We start from the raw sequence: 22068 nt of genomic DNA on the forward strand, positions 1-22068 counted from the left end.
TTTTTTTTTGAGTAGGAGTCTTACTCTGTTGCTCTGGCTGGAGTGCAGTGACATGCTTATGGCCACCACATGCTTGACTTGCTGGGCTCAGTGATCTTTCCGCTTCAGCCTTCCAAGTAGCTGGAACCACAGGTGCACACCACCATGCCTGGCTAATTTTTTGATTTATTATAGAGACGAGGTCTCACCAAGTTGCCCAGACTGGTCTCGGTTCCCTGAACACAGGCAATCCTCTAGCCTCTGCCTCCCAAAGTGCTGAGATTTCAGACCCAAGCTCCCATCCCCGGCTTGTCCTCACTTTAAGAAAGGAAAATGTCCATTTATTCTATGATCTTCTGTATACAAAACCATGTCTTTATTTACCTTCACAGCTCTTTTCTTGAAAGAGTTGTTACACATCCTTTCCCATTCTCTAACTGCTCATTAACTACCCAGTGTACATCAGCAGAGCAGACATATATGTTCTCAGCCCATTTGTAATCCAACTTTGTCTTGTGAGAAAAATTCTCAGCACCTCCTCTGAGCCAATGTCTTCTGCATTGACAAATTTGGTTGCCACTTCACAGATAATTTTTTTTAACTTGACTATTTTATGATGTTTAATGTTCTTCTTACTTGTCCCTATGCCTAATTCTTCTTCTAAACTTCAAGTGGCAACTTTTCCAACTCCTTCTCAGACTCTGTCGTTTGTCTAGGAACTGGAGATCTTCTTGGTTCTTTTCTCACTTTTCTTCTACACACTCTCTCTAGGCTCCTCTTAACACAGCTTCTCCTGCTTATGTGGATATCTTCCAAATAGTTGTTTTCATATCAGTTCCTCTGCCTGGACTCCAAGGCCATACATACCATAATTCACTGAAAATTTCCATTTGAATTGCCTAACCCTACCCCAACCTCAACATGTTAAAAAATAAACTCCTAGTTTATAATACTGAGTGATCTCTCACAGAAACAAAGATCTGAGCATCACATGTTCTCACTCATAAGTGGACCTTGAACAACTACTGTAATACTATAAGAAAAGGATTGACAGTGGCGGGAAAATATGGGGGCAGGGAAGGGAAGGGAGGTGGGATTAACGGTAGTCAATATCTGTCTGGGGATGGGGAGACACCCTTATCAACAAGGGTGCCTGAACAAAACCTAACCCTTAACTGTACCCCACCATTTTAAAATAAAAAGTATATATTAAAGATAATAATAAAAAAATAAACTCCTAGTTTCTTCATTTCATTCCCATCTCCCATCTCTAACGTTTCTTCTTCCTGATCACCATCCTCTGGACTATTCAAGACAGAAGTGATCATATTCAAGGAAAGTGATCATAGATTTGGCTTTTTTTCACATTCTCACTCATTCAACCGGTCCTGTTCATTTTTTCTTTATAAGGTCTATTCAAATTGCCCTCTGAATCTCATACTCCATTTTCCTATGCTCTACAAAAAGTCAGCGCCTTTTCTCTCTTAAATTTTACTTCACTGACTACTGTGGTCATGCTCACCAGTTTTGTTCATTAGCAAGCAAATTCCCAAAATGACACTAAGATAATTTTTTCCATAAAATTCATATCTTGTCAACTGTTCCCCTTACTCCAGACCTTTCAAAGATGCATTACTTCTTCTGGGACAAATGTTCAAATACTTAGCACAGAAGAATTTTAACTGATCCATTCTACACATAGACTGTATGGTCAACTAGTACAGTTTCCTCAATATACCATGTTACTAGCACCTAAAAATGTCTGAAGCACAGTATGCATTCAATAAATTAATCATTAGCCTCCCTTACTAGTCTAATTTCTACCCCTTCTTTGAGATTCAGCTCAGGTCCCCTCTCCTCTCCTCTAGGAAGCTCTTACTTTCCCATCCCAGAGTACCCACGATATTTTTCTAATGGCACTTAACACACTAACAATCTCTTGTTTATTTATCTGTCTCCTCCACCAGACTGTGAATTACTAAGGGTGCTCATCAAATCTTATTCATATCTGGATTTATACCACTGAGCATGAGTCCAGGTATGTATTTATTTATATATTCAATTAATTTGCCATCTCTCACTTGAATGCCTATGATTGCCAGATACTTTCTAGGGTACTGAGAAAATAAGCAGACAAGGTTTCTGTCCTCAGGGAGCTTATACTTTAGTGGTGACATCAGACAATAGACAAGAAATAAATGAAATCATTACAGATCATGTCATGTGCAGTCAGTGAAAGGAACAAAGAGCTATGGCAGAAAGTAGGCAAGGTCTCACTTTTAATAGTGTAGATGCAAATGCTTTTTAAACAGAAGTTAGTATTCAGTAAGACCTGAGAAACACGGAGGACTTAGTCAGGCTGACTGAATAATGATATTGTGTGTTCCTAGAGGAATGATCCCCAGAAAACATCTGGGGATCTTTCTATTCTCTTTGTCCTCAGTACAGAACTCTATACTCAAAGAGAATTTAACTCCTATTGTCTGATTATTTAGTTATAAACCTAAGATTTAACATAAGAGGATAAACCAAAATATAGAGTGAGTAGGAAAGCCCTCTAAGGAACTATGAAGATGCAGAAAGGAACTGACTGCTGGTGATCTCTATCTCAAGGGACTTCATAGATGTAAGATTTCATCATGTGGTATTCAAAGGCAATGTATCAAATGGGAATTAACATTCTAAGTAATTTCTGAATCTATAACTAGTTTGACATCAGAATGTCAGTTGCTTTGTTCTCTCTAGTAAAATTTCCCATACTTGCTTTCTCGGCTCACATCGGCAAAGTTATTAGAACATCAGGACAATGCTTATTTTACTGTGTATCTCATCCCTTTTTTGCTAAAAGGAGAGTGGATAACTCAGTACACTGCCAGTCACTAAGTCAAAGGAGAATAGGGGGTGCATAGGGTCAGACTCCCAGATCTCAGAAAAAGTCTAAAGTATCGTTGGGCAGAATGCATTCAGATATTGTAGAGAGAAATTTCATGTGGTATGCAATAAAATTTTGTTAAAATCAAGGGGGCTGACAAGTATGCCTAGGGCTCTTTGGAAATAACAGATTTCCAGACTTGAATCTCTAGGCTTTTCTTGGCACTGGTTATGTTCTTCTTCTTTGAGTGCAATGTGGGGAAGTTTCACTAGATCATGTTGCACGTGATTCAAAACTGTATCTCATACACATAAAGCATTAGGCTAAAAATTTAGGATATAAACAAGTATAAGACATAGACTGGTTTTCAGTGACAGTAAAACATTTCTTAATATACTGCTTCAAAACAAAAAAGCACTTAATGTTACTTAATATGCATCAGTTCTATTTTGGGTGTGGAACAAACAAAAATAACTAAGACATGGTCCCACTCTTTGCATTTCCAGGCTAGTATGGAATCAAACATCCCAATAATTTGTGATTATTTTTACACTGCATTTACTACCCTTCTATAATTATCCACTGCATGTCTTCTCTTCACTAGATTTTGAGTTTCTGTAGGGAAGGAGCAATTTCTTATTCATATGTATATTCCCACCAACTACTAGCACAGTACCTGGCATAGAGCAGAGGTCTCATAGATGTTTGTTGGACTGAACTAAATAAATATTACTGGATGCCAGGTAGGGTGGTGTGTGCCTATAGTTCCAGCTATTCAGAAGGCTGAAGTGGAAGAACTGCAAACTCAAACAGGTCCTGAGTGGGTAACATAGTAAGACCGTCACCAACAAACAAACAAACAAACAAACAAAAACCAGAAAAAATACAAACAACCCAAATATCTGATAAAAAAGTATAAATCAAAGATACATAATTTTATACAGGTCTACTGAGGAAGAAGTAATTATCTTTGCCTGGAGAGGCTCACAGTGTCACAGATGAATAAACACATGAAAAGATGTTCAATAACACTAGTGGTGGAACTTCTCATTAAAACACAGAGATAGAGGCATCATCAGTACCCAAAATACTGGCAAAATGTTATGTATTGAAAATATCCAGTACTGATGAAACCCTGGGGACATTTGCAATTTATTATTTATTTGGGGTATATGAATTGTTCCAACCTTGGAAAGTAATCTCTCGTATTTACTTACATTATAAAAGCATACATTTTTTGATAAAGTAATATTATGTTTAGGACCCTACTGTACTTTCCAGAGGTAAAATTATCAGTGAAAGGACATGTTTACTGATGTTTCCTAAAGCATTGTATGTAATAGCAAATGTTTAGGAAATGAACTAAAGATCTATCAGAAAGGTAATGGACAGGCAGTGCAGCACAGACTTTAAGATAGTAAATCGAAAGACAGCTCTGCCACTTGACTGGCTGCATGACCATCAAGCATGTTACTAAATTCTTCTAAGCCTTACTCATCTGGAAACTGGAGATAATAACTGGAGATACTAACAGTGCCTATTTTATAGAGTTAATGATTTTAGAAGCTCTGAGTTTATCAGAATAAAAGCACTGAGAACACCTCTTGGTACATAAGAAGTACTACATAAGTTAATTGAGCACACAGTTGGTTAATTCAATATACTGTACAAGTTCCATACTATGAGATGCTTATAAACCAGACCCATTTTTTTTCAAGGCATTCATGTGGATAGAAACCCATGAGTCATTGTGAAATAAGGCAGTTTGTCAGTGAATAGTATACTTCATTTTTTTAAAGAAAGTGAAAAAGTAGTCCATATATATAATATATATAAAGTCCATATATATCTGTTAGCATATTTTAGTTGAGTCATAAAGATATGAACAAAATCACTCATAATTCTTAACATCACAGACTTCAGGAAAGCTGAATCTGTGTGGGAAGTCAGAAACTATTAACAGTTTTTTAATTTGTCTCTAAATTTTTTTAGCTCATTATAATGAGAAAACATTACATTTCTGTGATTTAAAAAAATAACGATGAGGTTTAATAAATGTATAAATCCAGGAACCACAAGCAGCTCCATGTGACACATATATGGAATAGGAGTGGGACTTACAAAACTTAAAAGAATCTAGAATCCAAAGAGCCACAATTCAAAATACCTCATGATCCTGTCTGAGAGCTTGGCTAGCTTCTGTGAGCCACTGTGGAGGTAATAAACATCTGTAGGCACACTTATGATTAACATCATTGGATTTGTGTGACATGAAGAATTTTCTTGCAGGAAATGATCACACTTTAAAAAACATGATTTTTAATATTTAGTGTGTGCATATAGCTGAGTGTAAACTGGACTTGGTAGCAAAGTCCTTTAAAGTAGGGACTGATATTCTGACCCAAGCCACCGACTGCTCTTCCTTTGGATATGGAGTGGAAAAAGAGGCTCCAGCTAATGGGAATCACCTACAGGGATGAGAGAGGGCTCATAGCCTGCAGGCCAGTGTCCTTCAGCCTGAGTTCAAGGAGCTCTCCAGAGAGCATAGGTTGAGAACAACCCTACACAGACTCTGTCCCCAAGGCACTCCATGGCCATGTCTTCAGTCACCACTAGGGAACTTCTCTTGATAATCACTTTGTGTAACATCTGAGAAAAAAATTAAGTATCTCCTGAGAAAATGGGAAACAGGGCTGACTACCAATACAGAAACCCATAAAAAGCCTAACCTAATCTCTTACTTAAACCACATGTTCCTGGAAAAGCAGCTTTTGCTGTCTGAGATGTGTATAAATTTGGAGATCTAGTCAGGAATTGGCTTATGTCTTTTCTACATGAGAATGAGAATTCTGAGAATGAGACACTGAATTTGACAATTCAGGCAACCTCTAAGGCAGAAAGGCATTGCAGGTTGTATACCCCTTTAAGAGAGTGTACGTTTGTTTTGTTTGTTTGTTTGTTTTCAGCTTTTTCCAGAATTGCCTAGGGCTTTCTCACCAGCTAAGCCTGTCTCAACAGAGCACTGATTACCTTAGTACAAGAAGGAAAAAAGATGAATATATTTCGTCTCAGAGATACGGTATCTAGATTTTGACATTTTGTTTATCTCAACCTTTAAGCTTATCTTGCTTCAATATGGTAAACCCCCCATGCTCTCCAAATCTCAAAGCTTGATTCACTATAAAGTGGGGACAATTTTAAAGTGCAGTTAATTGTTCTGCATCAGATCATCCTCCTTTAATCTCACTCAGTTTGACTTCCTGAATGAAGAACAACACAAAACAAATCAAAACCAACAACATGTTCCAAGATTAAGGTGTAAACAATGACAAGACCAACTGGGAGTAAAAATTCATTAATTTGGTACAGTGACATCTCCCTCTGTCATCCTGGTTGTTGATCGAGTGAGACTTAAAGCCCTAGGACATCACTAAGGGCATCTGCTTTGACTTTTGCCTACTTCAATGCCCCAGGGGCATTGGTCAGTTGCCCTCTTCTGACTAGTCAGCTGATAAAAGTTGTACAGAATAAGGACTGAGGCCAGGCTTGGTGGCTCAGCCTGTAATCCCAGCACTCTGGGAGGCTGAGGTGAGCGGAATGCCTGAACTCATGGGTTCAAGACCAACCCAGGAAACCCAGGCAAGACCTCATCTCTATCATAAATCAAAAATTAGCCGGGCATGGTAGCAGCCTGTAGTTCCAGCTACCTGGAAGGCTGAGGTAGAAGGATTGCCAGAGCCCAGTAGGTTGACGCTGGGGTGGCAGTGAGCCTGCATGCCACTGCACTCCAGCCTGGGTGGTGGAGTGAGACTCCAACTCAAAAAAAAAAAAAGAATAAGGGCTCAATTGAAGAGTACAAGTATCTATTTGTCAGGCAAGAAGCCGTTTCCCTATTACATGGTATTTTTCAGGAATGGAATAAATGCAGCTTAGAATGTTAGCTGTCAGAAAACCCTATTCATTGTGCGTATATCTATATGAAATATTCTGTTGTTTGTTTGATTTGTTTAGGTATAGGAAGACCCACCAGAAGACAGAGCTCTGAAAGACAGATGAGTGATGAATGTATGGAGCTTACTAACATGTTTGTAAGTCTGTGAGCTACTACTTACTAATTGTGTAACCATGGGCACACCATAAAAATTAATTAAGAGGATGCAACAACACATGTCTAGCACTTAGCATCATGCCTGACACATGAGAATGCTCAATAAAAGTTGTTATTGTCGTCACTATTACCATTGTCATCATTATCATAAAACCACTGGGTTTAAGGACTTACAATTGAGAACAGAAAATACACAAATGAACAAAGTAAAGAAGGATCACTTATATCATTATTTCAACACTTATGGTTGAATGACAATTGGTCTATTTACCCTAGACCTATTTTCTTCTGGTATCTGGCATTTCTGGGTGGCTGCTTAAATGCCTCATTTGATATAATTACATAAGGCAGGTTACATGCAAGAAATTCTCTCTTACCTTAACTGTCTAGAGATCTTTGTATTTATCTAGAAAGGACAGAACTTATCTGCTGTTGAACTATGCACATACCCTCCCTGGACTAGAACAATCCAAGGCATAAAGGAGTTAATCAACACATCTCTATTGAATAAACAAAAGAAAAATAAAAGAAAGTTATCTGTGGATGACCATGCAGTTTGTTGTGTTCAATGCTCTGTTCAAAAACGGACACTTATTATCTATGTGCTAAGTCCTGTGCTCAGTGCCATGGGTACCATGGAGATGTCCAAGACCTAACAGGGGTCACAACCCCCAGTTCTGGGCATAGGCGGGTTTTCTGCAGAAAAAAAAAAAGTATGAATTGGTGCAAGAGAAAGTAAGTCCATGCTTACTTATCTATTTCCCTCAAGCAGGACAGAACTAGATGACTAAGAACCATGAGGCTCTTTCTTTCTGATCCCTGTCATCTACCCATCCAGGCCTGCCCCACACCCCCACAAAGGCTCCCTAAACACCGAGTATAAATATCGTGAGTTGCTCAAAAATGCCAGTCCTACCAAAGTAATGTGATGTGTTATAAGCATTTGCCCCCTTATTCTCTGTCTTCTTTTCTAAATGACATTTTCAGTAAGACATGTGCTCTTCCAATTAAAGTACTAAAATGACCAAATTCTAATAGTACAGAGTATCCCCAATAGTCATTTCCAGTATATGACAAATGTCTATTATTGGTGTACTGGAGAAGCTAATTACGTATCAGCAAATGTATTGTGTCTGTGGAGATATATACATACACATATAATCTATGGGGGATTTGTTCCTAGACCTCCCTACCCATGCATAACAAAATTGACAGGTGCTCAAATCTCTGATATAAAATGATTTAGTATTTGCATATAACCTATGAATATCTTCCTGTATACTTCAAGTCATCTAGATTACTTATAATACCTAATACAATGTCAATGTTATATAAATAGTTGTTACACTGTATTATTTTACTTGTATTATTTTTAGTGTTGTGTTATTCTTTTTTCCAAATATTTTTCTATCCTAGGTGGGTTGAATTAGCAGATGCAGAACCACAGATAGGAAAGGCTATATATATATATATATAGTCATGCACAGCTTAAGTTTAATGTGGTAGATACATTCTGAGAAACTCAATCTTAGACAATTTCGTCACTGTGCAAACATCTTAGAGTGTACTTATACAAACCTAGATGGCATAACCCACTACTCTTCTAGGCTATTTCTCCTGGGCTACAAACTTGTCCAGTATGTTACTATGCTGAATACTGTAGTTAACTGTCACACAATGGTAAGTACTCGTGTGTCTGAACATAGAAAAGGCACAGTAAAAATGCAGTACTACAATCTTATGGCACCATTGTGGTAAATATGGTCTGTCATTGACCATGACTGTATATGTCCTCCAGTGAAATTGATTCTAAGATTGAAAAGCTAGTGAAATTGATTCTAAGATTTGCCACACCTTCCCAAGCTTCACTCAAGGAGATTGCTTTCCCATAAGGGAGGCCTGATACCAATGGAATATGATGCCATTTTTATTTCATTAGTGCTTTCTAAGATTGGAAAGAATGTTCTTCCTTGGCTGGGACATCAGTATCAATTCCCCAGCAAAGGGAAAGAAGGACGCTGAACAGAAGATTCAGCAGTCTAGAACAGCCTGCTCCTCAGGCCCCTCCAGCATGCCCTTCCCACTTACATGGGTAGAGAGTTATGACTGCTAAAAGCCTCTATCACACTGAGACAAATTTGGAAATCTTTTAATTTTCTAATATACAGACTACACTTTATATGGGCAGATGCATTGCAGAAAACAAAAGCTGGCTTTTACTCATGAATGTATGTATATTAGAAAACATATCAGGGACACATAAACTTACTTAAAGTCATGGAGTTTCTGATGAAGAGTTAGAATTTAAACAATACAAGATATGCCGGCCCCTTCATGCACTAAAGAATTGTACTTTTATTAAGGCTCCTTCACTCTTGCTTCTACTGCAATAAGCTCAGAGTTCAATGAGAACTGTGGAAACCAAAATGCATAAAAACAACCTACTGAAGTTTAGCCAAAAAAAAATGACTGACTAAAAGAAGGGGTCTATAAAGAAGGCTCTGGTGTGCCTGGAGATAACACCCAACCCAACAGTAAAGGAAACAAAAAAGGAACAGAGAAAGCAAGGAGTGCACGTAAACAGAAACTTTCCTGCCAGGAAAAAAGGGGGTGGAGAGATCAGTAGCAGGCATTATGCTTAAATAACATTGTAATTAGTAGCTCAGTTTATCTACTGTACCTCCAAAGTGAGCTCTCTGTGATGCTCCCCAGGTTATAGTCATAGAGCTTTGTCAAAATGAGAATCACCTAAAGGCAAAAGAAGAAATCATGGTTAGTCTCAAACAATTACAATCCCTAAGAACTGAAATGGCCCAAGGGAGGACTTAGAATTCCTTTAATGGGTGCTTAACATAATTGAATGAATTGTTACAGCATTTGCTACACTAACTGGGAAAGGGCTGGCATGACATCCCATCCTGCCTTCCACTGAACTGCTGAGGCCCATCCTCTCCCCTACCTTTCTCCTTATCATCCTGCAGCAAGAGGCCCCTCCAGGTGTTTCTTACCCTGGTAGGTTTAACACTTTCAGGGAAGGCTGGTAGAGCATTCAAATATGATACCCCCAAGTAGCCACTGAGTAGATGGTTAGGAAAGAGGAAGGTCAGTGATGATGTCGTTCCCAGCCCTACTAGCTGGGTCACACTAAGACGGTTACCTAACTTCTTTGAATGTCAGTATCCCTATCTACTAAAGGGGACAAAGAGTAATGCTATCTCCCTGACAAAATTATTGTAAGAAATTAAATGAGTTAGCCGGGCTCGGTGGCTCAGCCTGTAATCCCGCGCCTTGGGAGGCTGAGGTGAGTGGATTGCCTGAGCCCACGGGTTCGAGACCCACCTGGGCAGCGAGACCTCATCTCTACAATAAATCAAAAATTAGCCAGGTGTGGTAGCGCGCGCCTCTAGTTCCAGCTACTGGGGAGGCTGAGGCGGAAGGATCGCCAGAGCCCCAGCAGGTCAAGGCTGCGGTGGCCGGAAGCATGCCATTGCACTCAGGTCTGGGCGACAGATTGAGACTCCAACTAAAAAAAACAAAAACAAAAACAAAAACAAAAAACAAAACAAAAGCAAAAGAGAACACAAGAAATACACTTTTCATCTGGGAGTCTTTGATGCTGTTAGTATAGAAGCGCTGGGCAAAGAAAAGGGAAGTTGCTGAAAAGCTGATCAGTCCCACTGAAACTCATCCCATCACAGCAGCTTGAGAAGGCAGCTTCTTTTTGTTCCTTCAGCAGCAATGACCAGGGTCCACCTGGTTACTTGAAATTCATGAGCCCAAGGACATTTGGGAAGATTCAACAGCACTGTGTGTTTCTAACCACTGATTTCCCCAATCTCACTTGCTCTTCCTCAGTAAGAAAAGAACGTAATGCCTTTGCTCAGTTTTCTTTTGAGGTTCATATTTTCCTCCTGGTGCTTATAACTTAGAACATTTGACCCAACCCAGCTGTTTCCAACTTGGTAGAAAAATGTTGACATTGATTTCCTGGATTTTCTCTGAAGGCAAAGGGATCAGTTCTAGCCATAGTGAGCCTAGAGTATTCTAACCCAAATTCTGACACTACAAGCTACTGAGGAGTGCCGAATCCTTCCAAGTTCCACTCTACCAGCCCAGTACTTGATTTACTAAAAAGGCACAAACATCAGTGAACAGATTCTTAACGCTTTTTTCACAGCAAGCCAACTGGAATTCCATGACGTTAGATTAGTTCTGATTTCAAAGAAACTAAGAACTGTAGTAACCTAAAGATAGGCAGAGATCCCTGCAGACCTGTCCTCTAAGGCCACCCCTGTCCTACACCACAGCACGGCTTCATTCAAGGATCTGTTTAAAACTTGCTTCTTTAGCAAAATGTGAGCATGTGTGAGGTGCAAGGAACCCTATGGGCATATCAGATGGCATGCCTGTGGTGTGGGCATATGCTTAACAGATCCATGTGCCAATTAAGTTGCTCTAAGTGCTAAATTTCAATCACCGCCATCCCAGGAACGCTGATCAGTAGCAGCAGGGAAGCTGTTGGTTTGAAGACACAGAATGATGTTGCTGCTTCACCTCGGTACAATTTTGCCGAATAGGCCTATAAATCCCCCACCAAGAAAATGGGGGTGCGGGCATAAAGCATTTCTAGGTAGTTGCTCTCTTGATGCAATATGGTAGTAAACTAAATAATGAAGTTCAGCTGGTCACAGGCCGTGTCTCCCTCTCATCTGATGAGGGAATTCAGAGACGCCGCAGAGAAGGAACCCTTTAACCCAGCATGTAATGGAGAGGAGCCACTCACACATGCGCACAGAAATTGTTTAAGCAATTCCCAGGGCAGGAAGGCAGGAGGTAAAACCCACGCCCTTCCTTTTTTTGCAAGGTTAGGAAAACTAAAATGCCAGTGATACATTTAGGCAGTTTATCAATACTGCACCAGAAGAAGAGTCCTTTATGGCATTTCAAAGCATAGCTACCTGAATCAATTTAGTTAATCCTTCTGTTTTCAGAATAAGAGCAAGGAAGAGGGACAACTGCTAACCTTTTGTTATGTTTTCAATTGACTATTTGAGATCTCTTTTCCTTTCTTTTCCCTGTTTACTACCTATGTGTATTATTTACCATCTTACTTCTGGATAATGATGCACCCTTATATTAGATCAGTTTAATTTGTTTGTTTGCTTTTTCTATTCTAATTAACAATACTGTTTAAAAAATTGGCTCCTGTTAAAGAAGCCACAGCCAAAATCACTACATTAAATAAGAAAAAGAAGTCATAGCCAAAATCACTACATTAAATGAGAAAAAGTGAAAAATGCAATTGCCCGCCTATTTTGGCCCTAACATCTACTATTTTTGTGTATTTTTCAAACTTAAGAAAAATCCTTCTTTTTTTTTTAAGGTGGGGTCTTACTATGTTGCTCAGGAGTTTTCTTGCCTCAAGGAATCTTCTTGCCTCAGTCTCCTATGTAGCTGGGAATACAAGGGCTATAAGTGTAAACCATTGCACCCAGCTTTCAACAAAACTTTTTAATCAATGAAATGTTACATGTACTTAAGTAACATATAAATGGTAATTTATTGTTATTTATTTGGTAAACAGTTTTCACACAAAGACTTAACTCTATGAGTTCAAGTGTATAGCATTTAATTATTAATATAAATTCAATATTTTACTCATGCAAAGTAAAATATGCATCAGCATCCCATTTATTTCTATATCTTGTTTTTATTAGATAGTGCCAAATATCACTGGTTCAAAACAGTAAGTGGTGACCATATGGTACTAGCTTTTTATGGTTCCACTCCAAATCTTAGTATATTATCTTTGAATAGCTATAATGCAAGTATCTACGGCTGGATAACCTCCAACTGTACCAGGACCTCGGCATCCAGCTATTTCTAGGACTTTCCACAGTGACATGTCTCAAGTATTCCCCTAGCCAGTTTAAAAACAGCTGTTACCACATGAAATCTTCCCTGTTCTTTTGCTGTGACTGTTTTTGCCACATCCATTGCTCACAAAGCTTCTGGGAGGAATTTCACTTTGTCCAAACTTATAGAGAGGATGCCAGTGCTCACTCACCAGGCGTCTGCTCTCAAATCCTTGGAGGGTATAAGTGTGCAAGAAACAGTGCCAGGTTCTGTGCAGGAATGAGTGAGAGGCTCCAAGGGAGTGAGCAAGGGCTTTCTCCTCAGCACTAAGTCAAATTATCATAACCTGGACTCCCAAATGATCAGGACCTTCCAAAGCTCTATCTGAATAATTCTATCAATTCTGACCCCTCACCCCTCAGTACAGGGAGAGGGTGGGAGGGAGTGAGAAACCATTACAAAGGATCCTGTGGGAGAAGAATACCATTCACTCTCCTGTCTTCTAGCCCTAACTTCTTTCTGCACTGGGTTACAAAACATAATCATTCATGGAGATAAACAGAAACTAGTATGTGGATGACCAGTAGTTACAGAATCAAAAGACAAGGAAAATATTCTGTTGTATCAAAACAGCAGAGCAAGAAGCCTTATGTCCAGGTATGTGTTAAAATGAATTAACCAGGCAGCAGCATAAATTAATACACAGGCAGCCTATTTTAGGCCAATTATTACTTATGTCATACCTTTGAATATGACAGCATTTTTTCATTATTAACATAAAATATAATTTGGAAACAAAGCACCAAACATTTAAATGACCCCTAGAACACCTTCCTGGTAACCTGGTTCTACACAGCATACTTTTCACAACTTCTGTGTTAGCTAAGTACAGGACTGCACACTTTTTTAAGCAGCATTAAAAATTTTTCATTTTTGATTGTTTAAAAAATAGCATCTTCCCCCTTTTCTTTACTAAATCAGATAATTTACCTCACAGGAAGAAGGATGGAAGGTTGGAAGGTATCAGTGCATTTATGAGGACATTTGACCTGGCTATTGCCCTTTACCTCATCTTAGGGAAATCTTTTAAAAAGGACATATGTCCTCATTTTACAATGATAAAGAATTTGCATTCTTTTCTTTTATCTCTCTGTGTCCAACTTTGAAAGTGGTATTTAATCTCAAGGGAAACAAACATGTGGGCTTAGGACCCTTAACAGTGAGCAATTTGGGCCACAGAATCCTAAAGTCTCTTTTATTATGGGAGATCTACAGTTCCAAATCCTAAATAATGTAGACAGTGACAGGGTTCTTGTCTATGAGGCAACACAATTTCAAGCCTGGCTTGGTGGCTCATTCCTGTAACCCAGCACTTTGGGAAGCTAAAATGAAATGATTGCCTGAGCCCACGAGTTTGCGACCAGCCTGGGCAATTTGGCAAGACCTCGTCTCTACAATAAACCAAAAAATCAGCCAGGTGTGGTGGCACATGCCTGTGGTTCCAGCTTACTTGGAAGACTGAGGTGGAAGGATCACCTGAGCCCAGCAGGTAGAGGCCGCTGTGGCTGTGAGCACACCAGCCTGGGTGAGAGTGAGACTCCAACTCAAAAGAAAAAAAGAAAGACAACACAATTTCTAGTATAGTCCTCTCAATCATTAGTGATTCAGGGCTGGTTTGGGCAGGTGTTTCTGTAACTGTAACACATGGGGAGACTCCACAGAATTCAGTCATGCTACAATTCATAATTGTACTTGCATCGGATAGGCCACAGTCTGGCTCGGGCGAGCAAAGGGAAAGCCATATTGAAGATGCCAGCAGGTTGGGTGGGGTTCACACTGGCTATCTCCATCCTTCTTCTACCAGCTTCCAGCAGGTCTTGGTGTTTCTTCATTGCCCAGTCTCATATGGCCACCTCTCTGCTTATTGCTGCAGATTGCCAGAGACCATTTGGTTGGATGTATTTTCAGAGGTTGACCGTGGCAATTACGGGGCAGACAATTAAAGGGACCTAAAGAGATCTGGAATAATCTTTCATGGAGATTGAAGAGTTGGGTAAAATAAATGAGTAGTGTTCAATGGTCAGAAATTTGTTTTGCTTTGGGTGTTTTCTTTGTACTCCAACTTTAGGGAATAGAAGGAAACTCACAGCAGTGGTTTTTCTTAAAATATGTATGTTCCAGATTGTGTCTTTGGCTCACTAAGTATTTATTCAACTTTCCAACTTAAACAGAGGTTCTCATTCTTATGGAGAGCCATGAATCTTTAAGAATCTGATCTGATACAATCTACGAGCATAAAACAATGAATATCATTTTAATGATATCACTGATCTCCTGAATCCTAAGGGTGTTATGAATACAAGAATAAGAACTTCTATAATTCCCAGAAAATGAGAGCTTTGTTCAGAAGAAAGAATTTTCAACTTTAAAACTCGGCACATTTAATTCAATAAACATCTATTAAACTTTGTTAAAAGGCTGGAATAAAAATGATGTGCTGTGGGAATACAAAAGGGGAATGAGGTTTGGTGCCAGTTCATAGAAGCTCGTTGTTTGGTAGAGAGGCAGGCCTGCACACAGATCCTTATAAAACAAGGGGGAAAAAAGCTATAAAGCAGGGGAAAAGTGTTTGGATATTTCAGACAGCAAGAAAGATGTAATCAGAAATGGATTCTTAGAAAAGAAGGGCATTCAAGACAAATCCCAGAAGATGCCTGTGATTCTGATGTAGATGAGAGGGTATTCTAAGGGAAAAGAGGCAGGTGAGAAGCTCAGAGAGCATCAAGAAAAGGGCAAGTCCTCTGTTTTACCTGAAGCTTAGAGTGTGAGTAGGAACCCACAGAATAAATACAGAGTTAGGTTTTGGCTCTATTGTGGAGGACCTTAAATATTAGGCTGACAGTGTGCTCTGTTGGAAAGAGAAAAGGCTTTGGAATCAGAAGAAGACCCAATTTTGAGTCATGGTGTAGCCACCAGACCCCTTAGAATGCCTTTAGCAGCAAGAAATAGAATGTTAAAAGTGACTTAAACAATAAGGGGTTTATTATCTCATACAGTAGGAAGTCCAGAGTTTATGCTGTTCTAGGGCTAATTTAATCTTACAGGCCTATTGTAAAGAGCAAAAAACAGTTTCTCTCTCCCATGCCGCCAGCTCTGGCATGCACGTCTCCCTCTCTTTTCTCTTTTCTTTCTCTAATAAATTTTGCTTGAAAATTTTGCTGGCCACTCTAAAATTCATTTTAGAAATGAGCCAAAGAATCCACAAGTTTTGTGCCGCACCCTACCTGGCATCACTACTTACCCTCATGTTTGCAATGTGGTCATAACACTTCATCACCTGTAGACATATCTACATTCAGCAGAGTAAAGAAGTGCTTCTAGTTGAAAGGACATAACATGGAGTCAGTATGCCCAATGAGTAGTCATTTTAGCATTGCTTAGTTTTGTCATGTTTCTCTAGCAGTTCACTTTAATTTACCCTCTGATTACTAGCCAAGGACAGAACCAGTTTCTCAGAGGTAGCTATTGATAATTGTTTTACAACCCCCTCCCCAGCTTGTTTTATGCTAATTAGCTTTATTTAAAGTATTTGCCTCCACCCATATGACCCAATTTAACCTAATCAGTCCTTTGTGTCATTCATGACATCACCATGGCAGCAATCATGTGACTGACGCACCCATCTACCTGCTGTCCATCACCTGATCAGTACCTGTGCTTACCCACCCTGTGTGATGACATGAAGCAGACCACCACCCAATCACCTTAACAAACTGTCCCCATCAAGGGGAAAGTTGACTCCATGAAGGAGTCAACTTCAAACAGCAGTCGCCATTGTTTTGCTAAACTCTGGTGTGTCTGTGTGTGGCCACCCTGTTTCCTAGCTTTGGCCCCTTCCCTACCTTTTGTTTTTGCTGTTTAGTTTAGTTTTTTTAACTTAGAAAACTCTTCACAATAGCCTTTTACCATCACTGATCACAATTTAACCACATGCCCACATCGTGGCTACAATAAAGATTGGGGAAATAAAAAGCTGGTATTTTCACTTTGGCATTTTCTGTTATCAAAGGTGGACTCTGCTGGCAAAGAAAAAGTGGAAACAAGCTGCTGAGTAGCAAGTAGCACAGTCTGCCCTGTGTGATCTTCAATAAGTCACTTGAACCCTGAACTGACTTCTCTTACAATAACATTTAGCATTTATTGGATATCTACTCTGTGCACTAAATAATGCTAAGGGCATTTCAAGTCATTATCTCATTTATTTCTGATAAAGAAATCGAGGTATAGAGAAGCTAAGTAACATCAATTACTCAGCTAGTAAGTGGAAGGCAAGTTCAACAGACATCACACGCAGAATCCTAGTCTCTGTGTCCAACTTTCCTCTTTGGCATACTGTCTATAGGTATAAGATTGCTACTAGAAGCAAGGCAGAACAATGAAGTGCCTTCACGTTCTGTTCATTTCAAAAGCATTTATTGAAGTTCTGTTATCTGCCAGGCATGGTGCTTGTCATAAACTCTTTCCTCTCATTTTGCCTTCTTCCAGACATTCCTGGAATATGTTTTTCCTATAATAGACAGGCAGAACTTTGCTGATCTTAAGTCAGAGATTACTGACAGTGAATGTGCAGAGACCTAACTGTAGATTTGACAGACTATTTCTTAGTATCACCATTTTAAGAAGATTTAAGTGAATGTGTAATTATACTCCTTTTGAGTCATCAAAGAGGGAAGAAATCAATAATGGCTAACCTGGATTAAGGTGCCTCAGAGGGGAGTGGAAAGGTTGATATGATGTACACACGGGTACACTTGAAGTCATCAAACAGAAGTAATCTAGCATAGAAAACACACTTGGAGAAATGAAAAACCAGTAGAAATGTTAGGCTTCATTTGGGGTACAAGACCATATAGAAAGTAGTTAGTAGATGTTTGCCTCTGGAAAGTATTTAAATCCCCAATGAATCTTAATGTTTTATTGCAGTCCACATATAGCTTAATGTAATGTATATTTGTGTAATAGCCTCTGCTTGGCACTGAAATTGAGTGCGTTAACTGTTCTCACTGCCCTTCTCCTGAAGAACTTAAAAGACAAGACAACTAATGGTGATGTAGGCAGGGATAGGAACATACAGATAACTATGTTAACATTTGACACAACAAATTATAGAATACGGAGAGCCATTGTGGAGAGCAGAAAACTTTTTAGTAAAATTGCTGTATCCTTCCTCTGACTGTTTTTCTGTAGAGTCCGAGATCATTTGCAGCTAAGATGTAGGTCCACAAATGAGTCGTAGGACTCTTCCTGTCCCAGGAACTGCCATGTGAGAAAAACTGCTGCTTTTACTCAAAGCAATTCATGTCTTTTTTCCTTTGTCTGCTGAAAACCAAGATCTTTCCTGTTTGTAACAAGCAAAAAAAAAAAAAAAAAAAAAAAAATTATAGTAGCACTAAACTATTAGACACTAGTTCTAGAGAGCCAGGTCTTTATATATAGCAAACAAATCCAAGCACATCAAATCCACTAAACCTAAATTGATTTTTGATGCAAATTTTGAAAATGCAACCTTTGATCTTCGACAGGTTTTTCTATTACCAGAGTTAAGAGATGCTATTGAGAAAGAAAGAAAAAAGAAAGAAAGAAAGAAGGAAGGAAGGAAGGAAGGAAGGAAGGAAGGAAGGAAGGAAGGAAGGAAGGAAGGAAAGAAAAAAGAAAGAAAGAAAGAAAAAGAAAGACAAAGCGGGCCTGGCGCAGAAGCTCAAGTCTATAATTCTGGCACTTTCGGAGGCTGAGGTGAGAGGATTGCCTGAGGTCAGGGGTTTGAGACCAGCCTGGGCAACTTGGTGAGCCCTCATCTCTACAATAAATAAATAAATAAATAAAAGCTGTTTATGGTAGCATGCACCTGTGGTTCCAGCTACTTGGAAGGCTGAGGCAGAAGGATCACCAGCACCCAGCAGGTTGAGGCTGCAGTGGCCATAAGCACGCCACTGCACTCCAGCCTAGGCAACAGAGTGAGACTCCAATTCCAAAAAATAAAAATAAAAACATACTCCCTACAAAAATCTATTAACCTCACGATGCCAAACCAGACAGACTGAGGACACTTCTATTACATGTTTCCTCCTCTTTCTCCTTCTTCTTCTTTTGAATAATAAAAAAGGATAATTTGGTCTGTCTGGGTGGCTCAGCCTGTAATCCCAGCACTTTGGGAGGCCAAGACGCGTGGATTGCCTGAGCCCGTAGGTTGGAGACCAGCACGGGAAACTTGGCAAGACCTCGTCTCTAAAATAAATAAATTTTTAAAATTAGCTGGGCATGTTAGCGTGGGGCTGTAGTTCCAGCTACTTGGAAGGCTGGGGTGGAAGGATCACCATAGCCCAGCAGATCAAAGTGGGGTGGCTGTGAGCATGCCACTGCACTCCAGCCTGGGCAATGGAGTGAGACTCCAATTCAAGAAGAAAAAGGATAATTTCCAAAGCATTTATCTATATATAGTAGATAATGTTGACCATTCCATATTCTTCTTCCTCTTGGTAAATTATTCTGTCCTATTTCGATCTTTTGCATTAAACCAGAGAATAAGGAAGATGCTAAATTAAATGATATAATTTTTTTTCTAGGAAAAAAAAGAGAAATAGCTGTACTAATGTAATCCCAAAGAGCACCAAGATAATTATACAAAATGTGAGGAAAATGCATATTCAAGACAAGATCTCTCTACATATGGATAGTAAAATAGAAAAATTAAATAGACCTGGAAATCCAAAATCAAAGCTTCTAGAAAGTAACAGGGACTAGGGAACAGAGGGAGATAACTGGCAACTCAGTGTACTATTTGGAGAGCTACAGTTTAAGGTAGCCATGTAGAATATCCTATCCAAGACCATTGTTTTATGGTAAGAAACAAACTATACACCCTGTTCTCATTGCTCTCCGGTGCTTGGAAGGGAAAAGAGATTTTATCCATTCTCCTTCATGGAGAATTTCAAATTAGTTTACCTGGTACACAGTGGCAAAAACACAGACAATGCACAGAATTCTCAATTTAGAGTTTCAAAACAATAAGAAAATATTTATTGCATTATCTTCTTTGTGAAAGTCTATAAAACAAAGAGAAAAGATGTGCCATATGCTTAAATAGGAGAGATACAACCCGGGTTTGATAGGAAAGAGAGGGAAGGGATGTGAGGAACGGAGAAATTCCCTTCTAACTTCCCCAATGCAATGATCTGAGAAAGAGAGATCTCTAATCTCTCAAATCAAAACCTCCTGAATTATACATACTATCTAAATATTAAGTCTCTTCCTATGTGAAAAACCACACATAAAGTAAACACACCATTAAGCAGCAAACTGGATATTAATGATGAGGAGCCCTTCTGTTCATATGCTTCATTATATTTGGCCTCAATACAAAGAAATAAAGCAAGTCTTTCCATTTCTACTTCGCCATCTTGGTATTTATGCTGTTATTCATAGGTCTGAAGATATCAACTCAATTCTAACAAGTATTATTTTTCAAGGTTAACTCTCTTGGGAAGGTAATAAATAAAGATATACTTGCAGGAAGCTAATAAATAAAGATATACATGCTATGGTGATCCAGTCATTAGAACATGAACCTCAACCAGAAACCAAAATAAAAAGGAAAAGAATACAAGCTTTTAATTATTTTTTCATTTTCTTCTCTAGTTACCATAAAGTACAACTAACAAAAGCAACAAAAATAAAACATCACAGATAGTCAATAAGTGAATATCAGATATTTTCTTTTACTATAGGAAAGTCTTAAGGTAGACCAGGGATGGAGAGAAATATTTCACTTCCTTAAAAAATAATAATCAATTAGTGATAATAACTGATTTTCTATTAGCAGATCTTTTGTCTGTCTTGTCTGAGTGTTAAGGTGTGGTAGGAACACAATTTGCCTAAAAGGAAACTCAAAGCATAAAAAATCTGGCTTGAAATTAAAATTTAAATAACATCTTGAAATTCCAAGTGAAATGTATTAATAAATAACATGTGTTTCTGTTGGGACAAACCCCATAGAGGTTAAATGATTCTTATACACTCCTTGTCTTTTAGTCATAGAACCAAAATGCTTTTGTGTGATTCTTGTTCTAATTCTTTACAGTGGCATGACTGGTGGGTGGGTATAAAAATTTGCATTTTGTTACTCTTTTAAAAGAAACTTAAGATAAAATTGGAAGGGACTGAAAAGATTATCTAACTTCAACCACCTCATTTCACAAATAGTGTAGGTTATACTTTTAGAAGAACCAGTTCTTGAAAAAAGAATATAAGAGCAAAGAATAATCTTAATATACCATGTACTGATTTGGTACCTGAAGCTGGAGTTTCTAGCTATAGAAGAAAGGCTGACTTGGACCAGTTCTGAGATGGAAAAGTTGAAAGAGGTAGAGGTAAGAAGACTGCAACAGTTAGGATCAGAGACAGACCCAGGTTTTGTGGTGATGAAAGTACAATTTGGGCTTTCTCTTAAAAAAATACCAAGTTATAAATAAAATGAGGTTCAAAAGTGAATATTTAATAGCACAAGAAATTAGAACACAAGGAGTTACTAGTGCCTTAAAGATTCATATACTTTTCTTCTGAGGCAGTTTTTCTTCAGGTAATTTTTCTTCTGAGGTAGGTATTTTGTTTGTTTGTTTGTTTGTTTTCAGGTAGTTTAGTAGAAATGAGGAAATAGAAATGCTTTCTGATGCAACCTAGCTTCCTCTCCCCACCTGGAGCAATCTACAAGTCCCCCAAACTCCCAACAACCATAGGAGCCAGTGCCCATAAAAGCTCTGAATTTTAAGCTTCATTAGCTTCACTGTAAATTCACCTTTGGATAGGATTCCCCCATTAGATGCTCATCAAGCCTGTGCAATGAAACCATTCATTTTAGCAGTCTTAGGCTATAAATTAGAAGACATGGACTCAAGCCCAGCCTCTGCCGCCAACGTACTGTGACACAAAGAAAGTCAATATACCTCTTTGGACTTCAGTTTTCTCCATGGTAACATTACATGTTTGGTAGGGTGTCTTCTTATGATAATACCATTCAATGCTGAATATTTCAATCCATTCTACCTCCAGTGTTGCCAGTCTCAGTATAAATGTCACTGTCATTGATCAAGTTAAGAACTCTTGAGTCTTCCTTAACTCTATCATCCCCTTCTTCCTTCCAAATATAACAATTATATACCTCTCCCATATAACCTCACTTTAACCTGGTCTGGGCTAC

The 22068-nt window shown here is 38.8% G+C and overlaps 1 protein-coding gene across 1 annotated transcript in view; it reads right to left on the minus strand.

The window, feature by feature from the left end:
• Positions 1 to 22068, minus strand: part of LOC103260604 (VPS10 domain-containing receptor SorCS1) — a gene marked incomplete at its 3' end in the record, with an annotated part of 460792 nt that overhangs the window by 235270 nt on the left and 203454 nt on the right. Inside the window, exon 2 of the mRNA XM_008058239.1 lies at positions 9640 to 9707. Within this exon, the coding sequence (XP_008056430.1) occupies positions 9640 to 9707 (68 nt within the window). The remainder of the gene's footprint in view (positions 1 to 9639; positions 9708 to 22068) is intronic.

The sequence above is a fragment of the Carlito syrichta genome, unplaced genomic scaffold, assembly GCF_000164805.1.
Source record: "Carlito syrichta isolate Samal-C Ts95f unplaced genomic scaffold, Tarsius_syrichta-2.0.1 Scaffold303264, whole genome shotgun sequence".
NCBI lineage: Eukaryota > Metazoa > Chordata > Mammalia > Primates > Tarsiidae > Carlito > Carlito syrichta.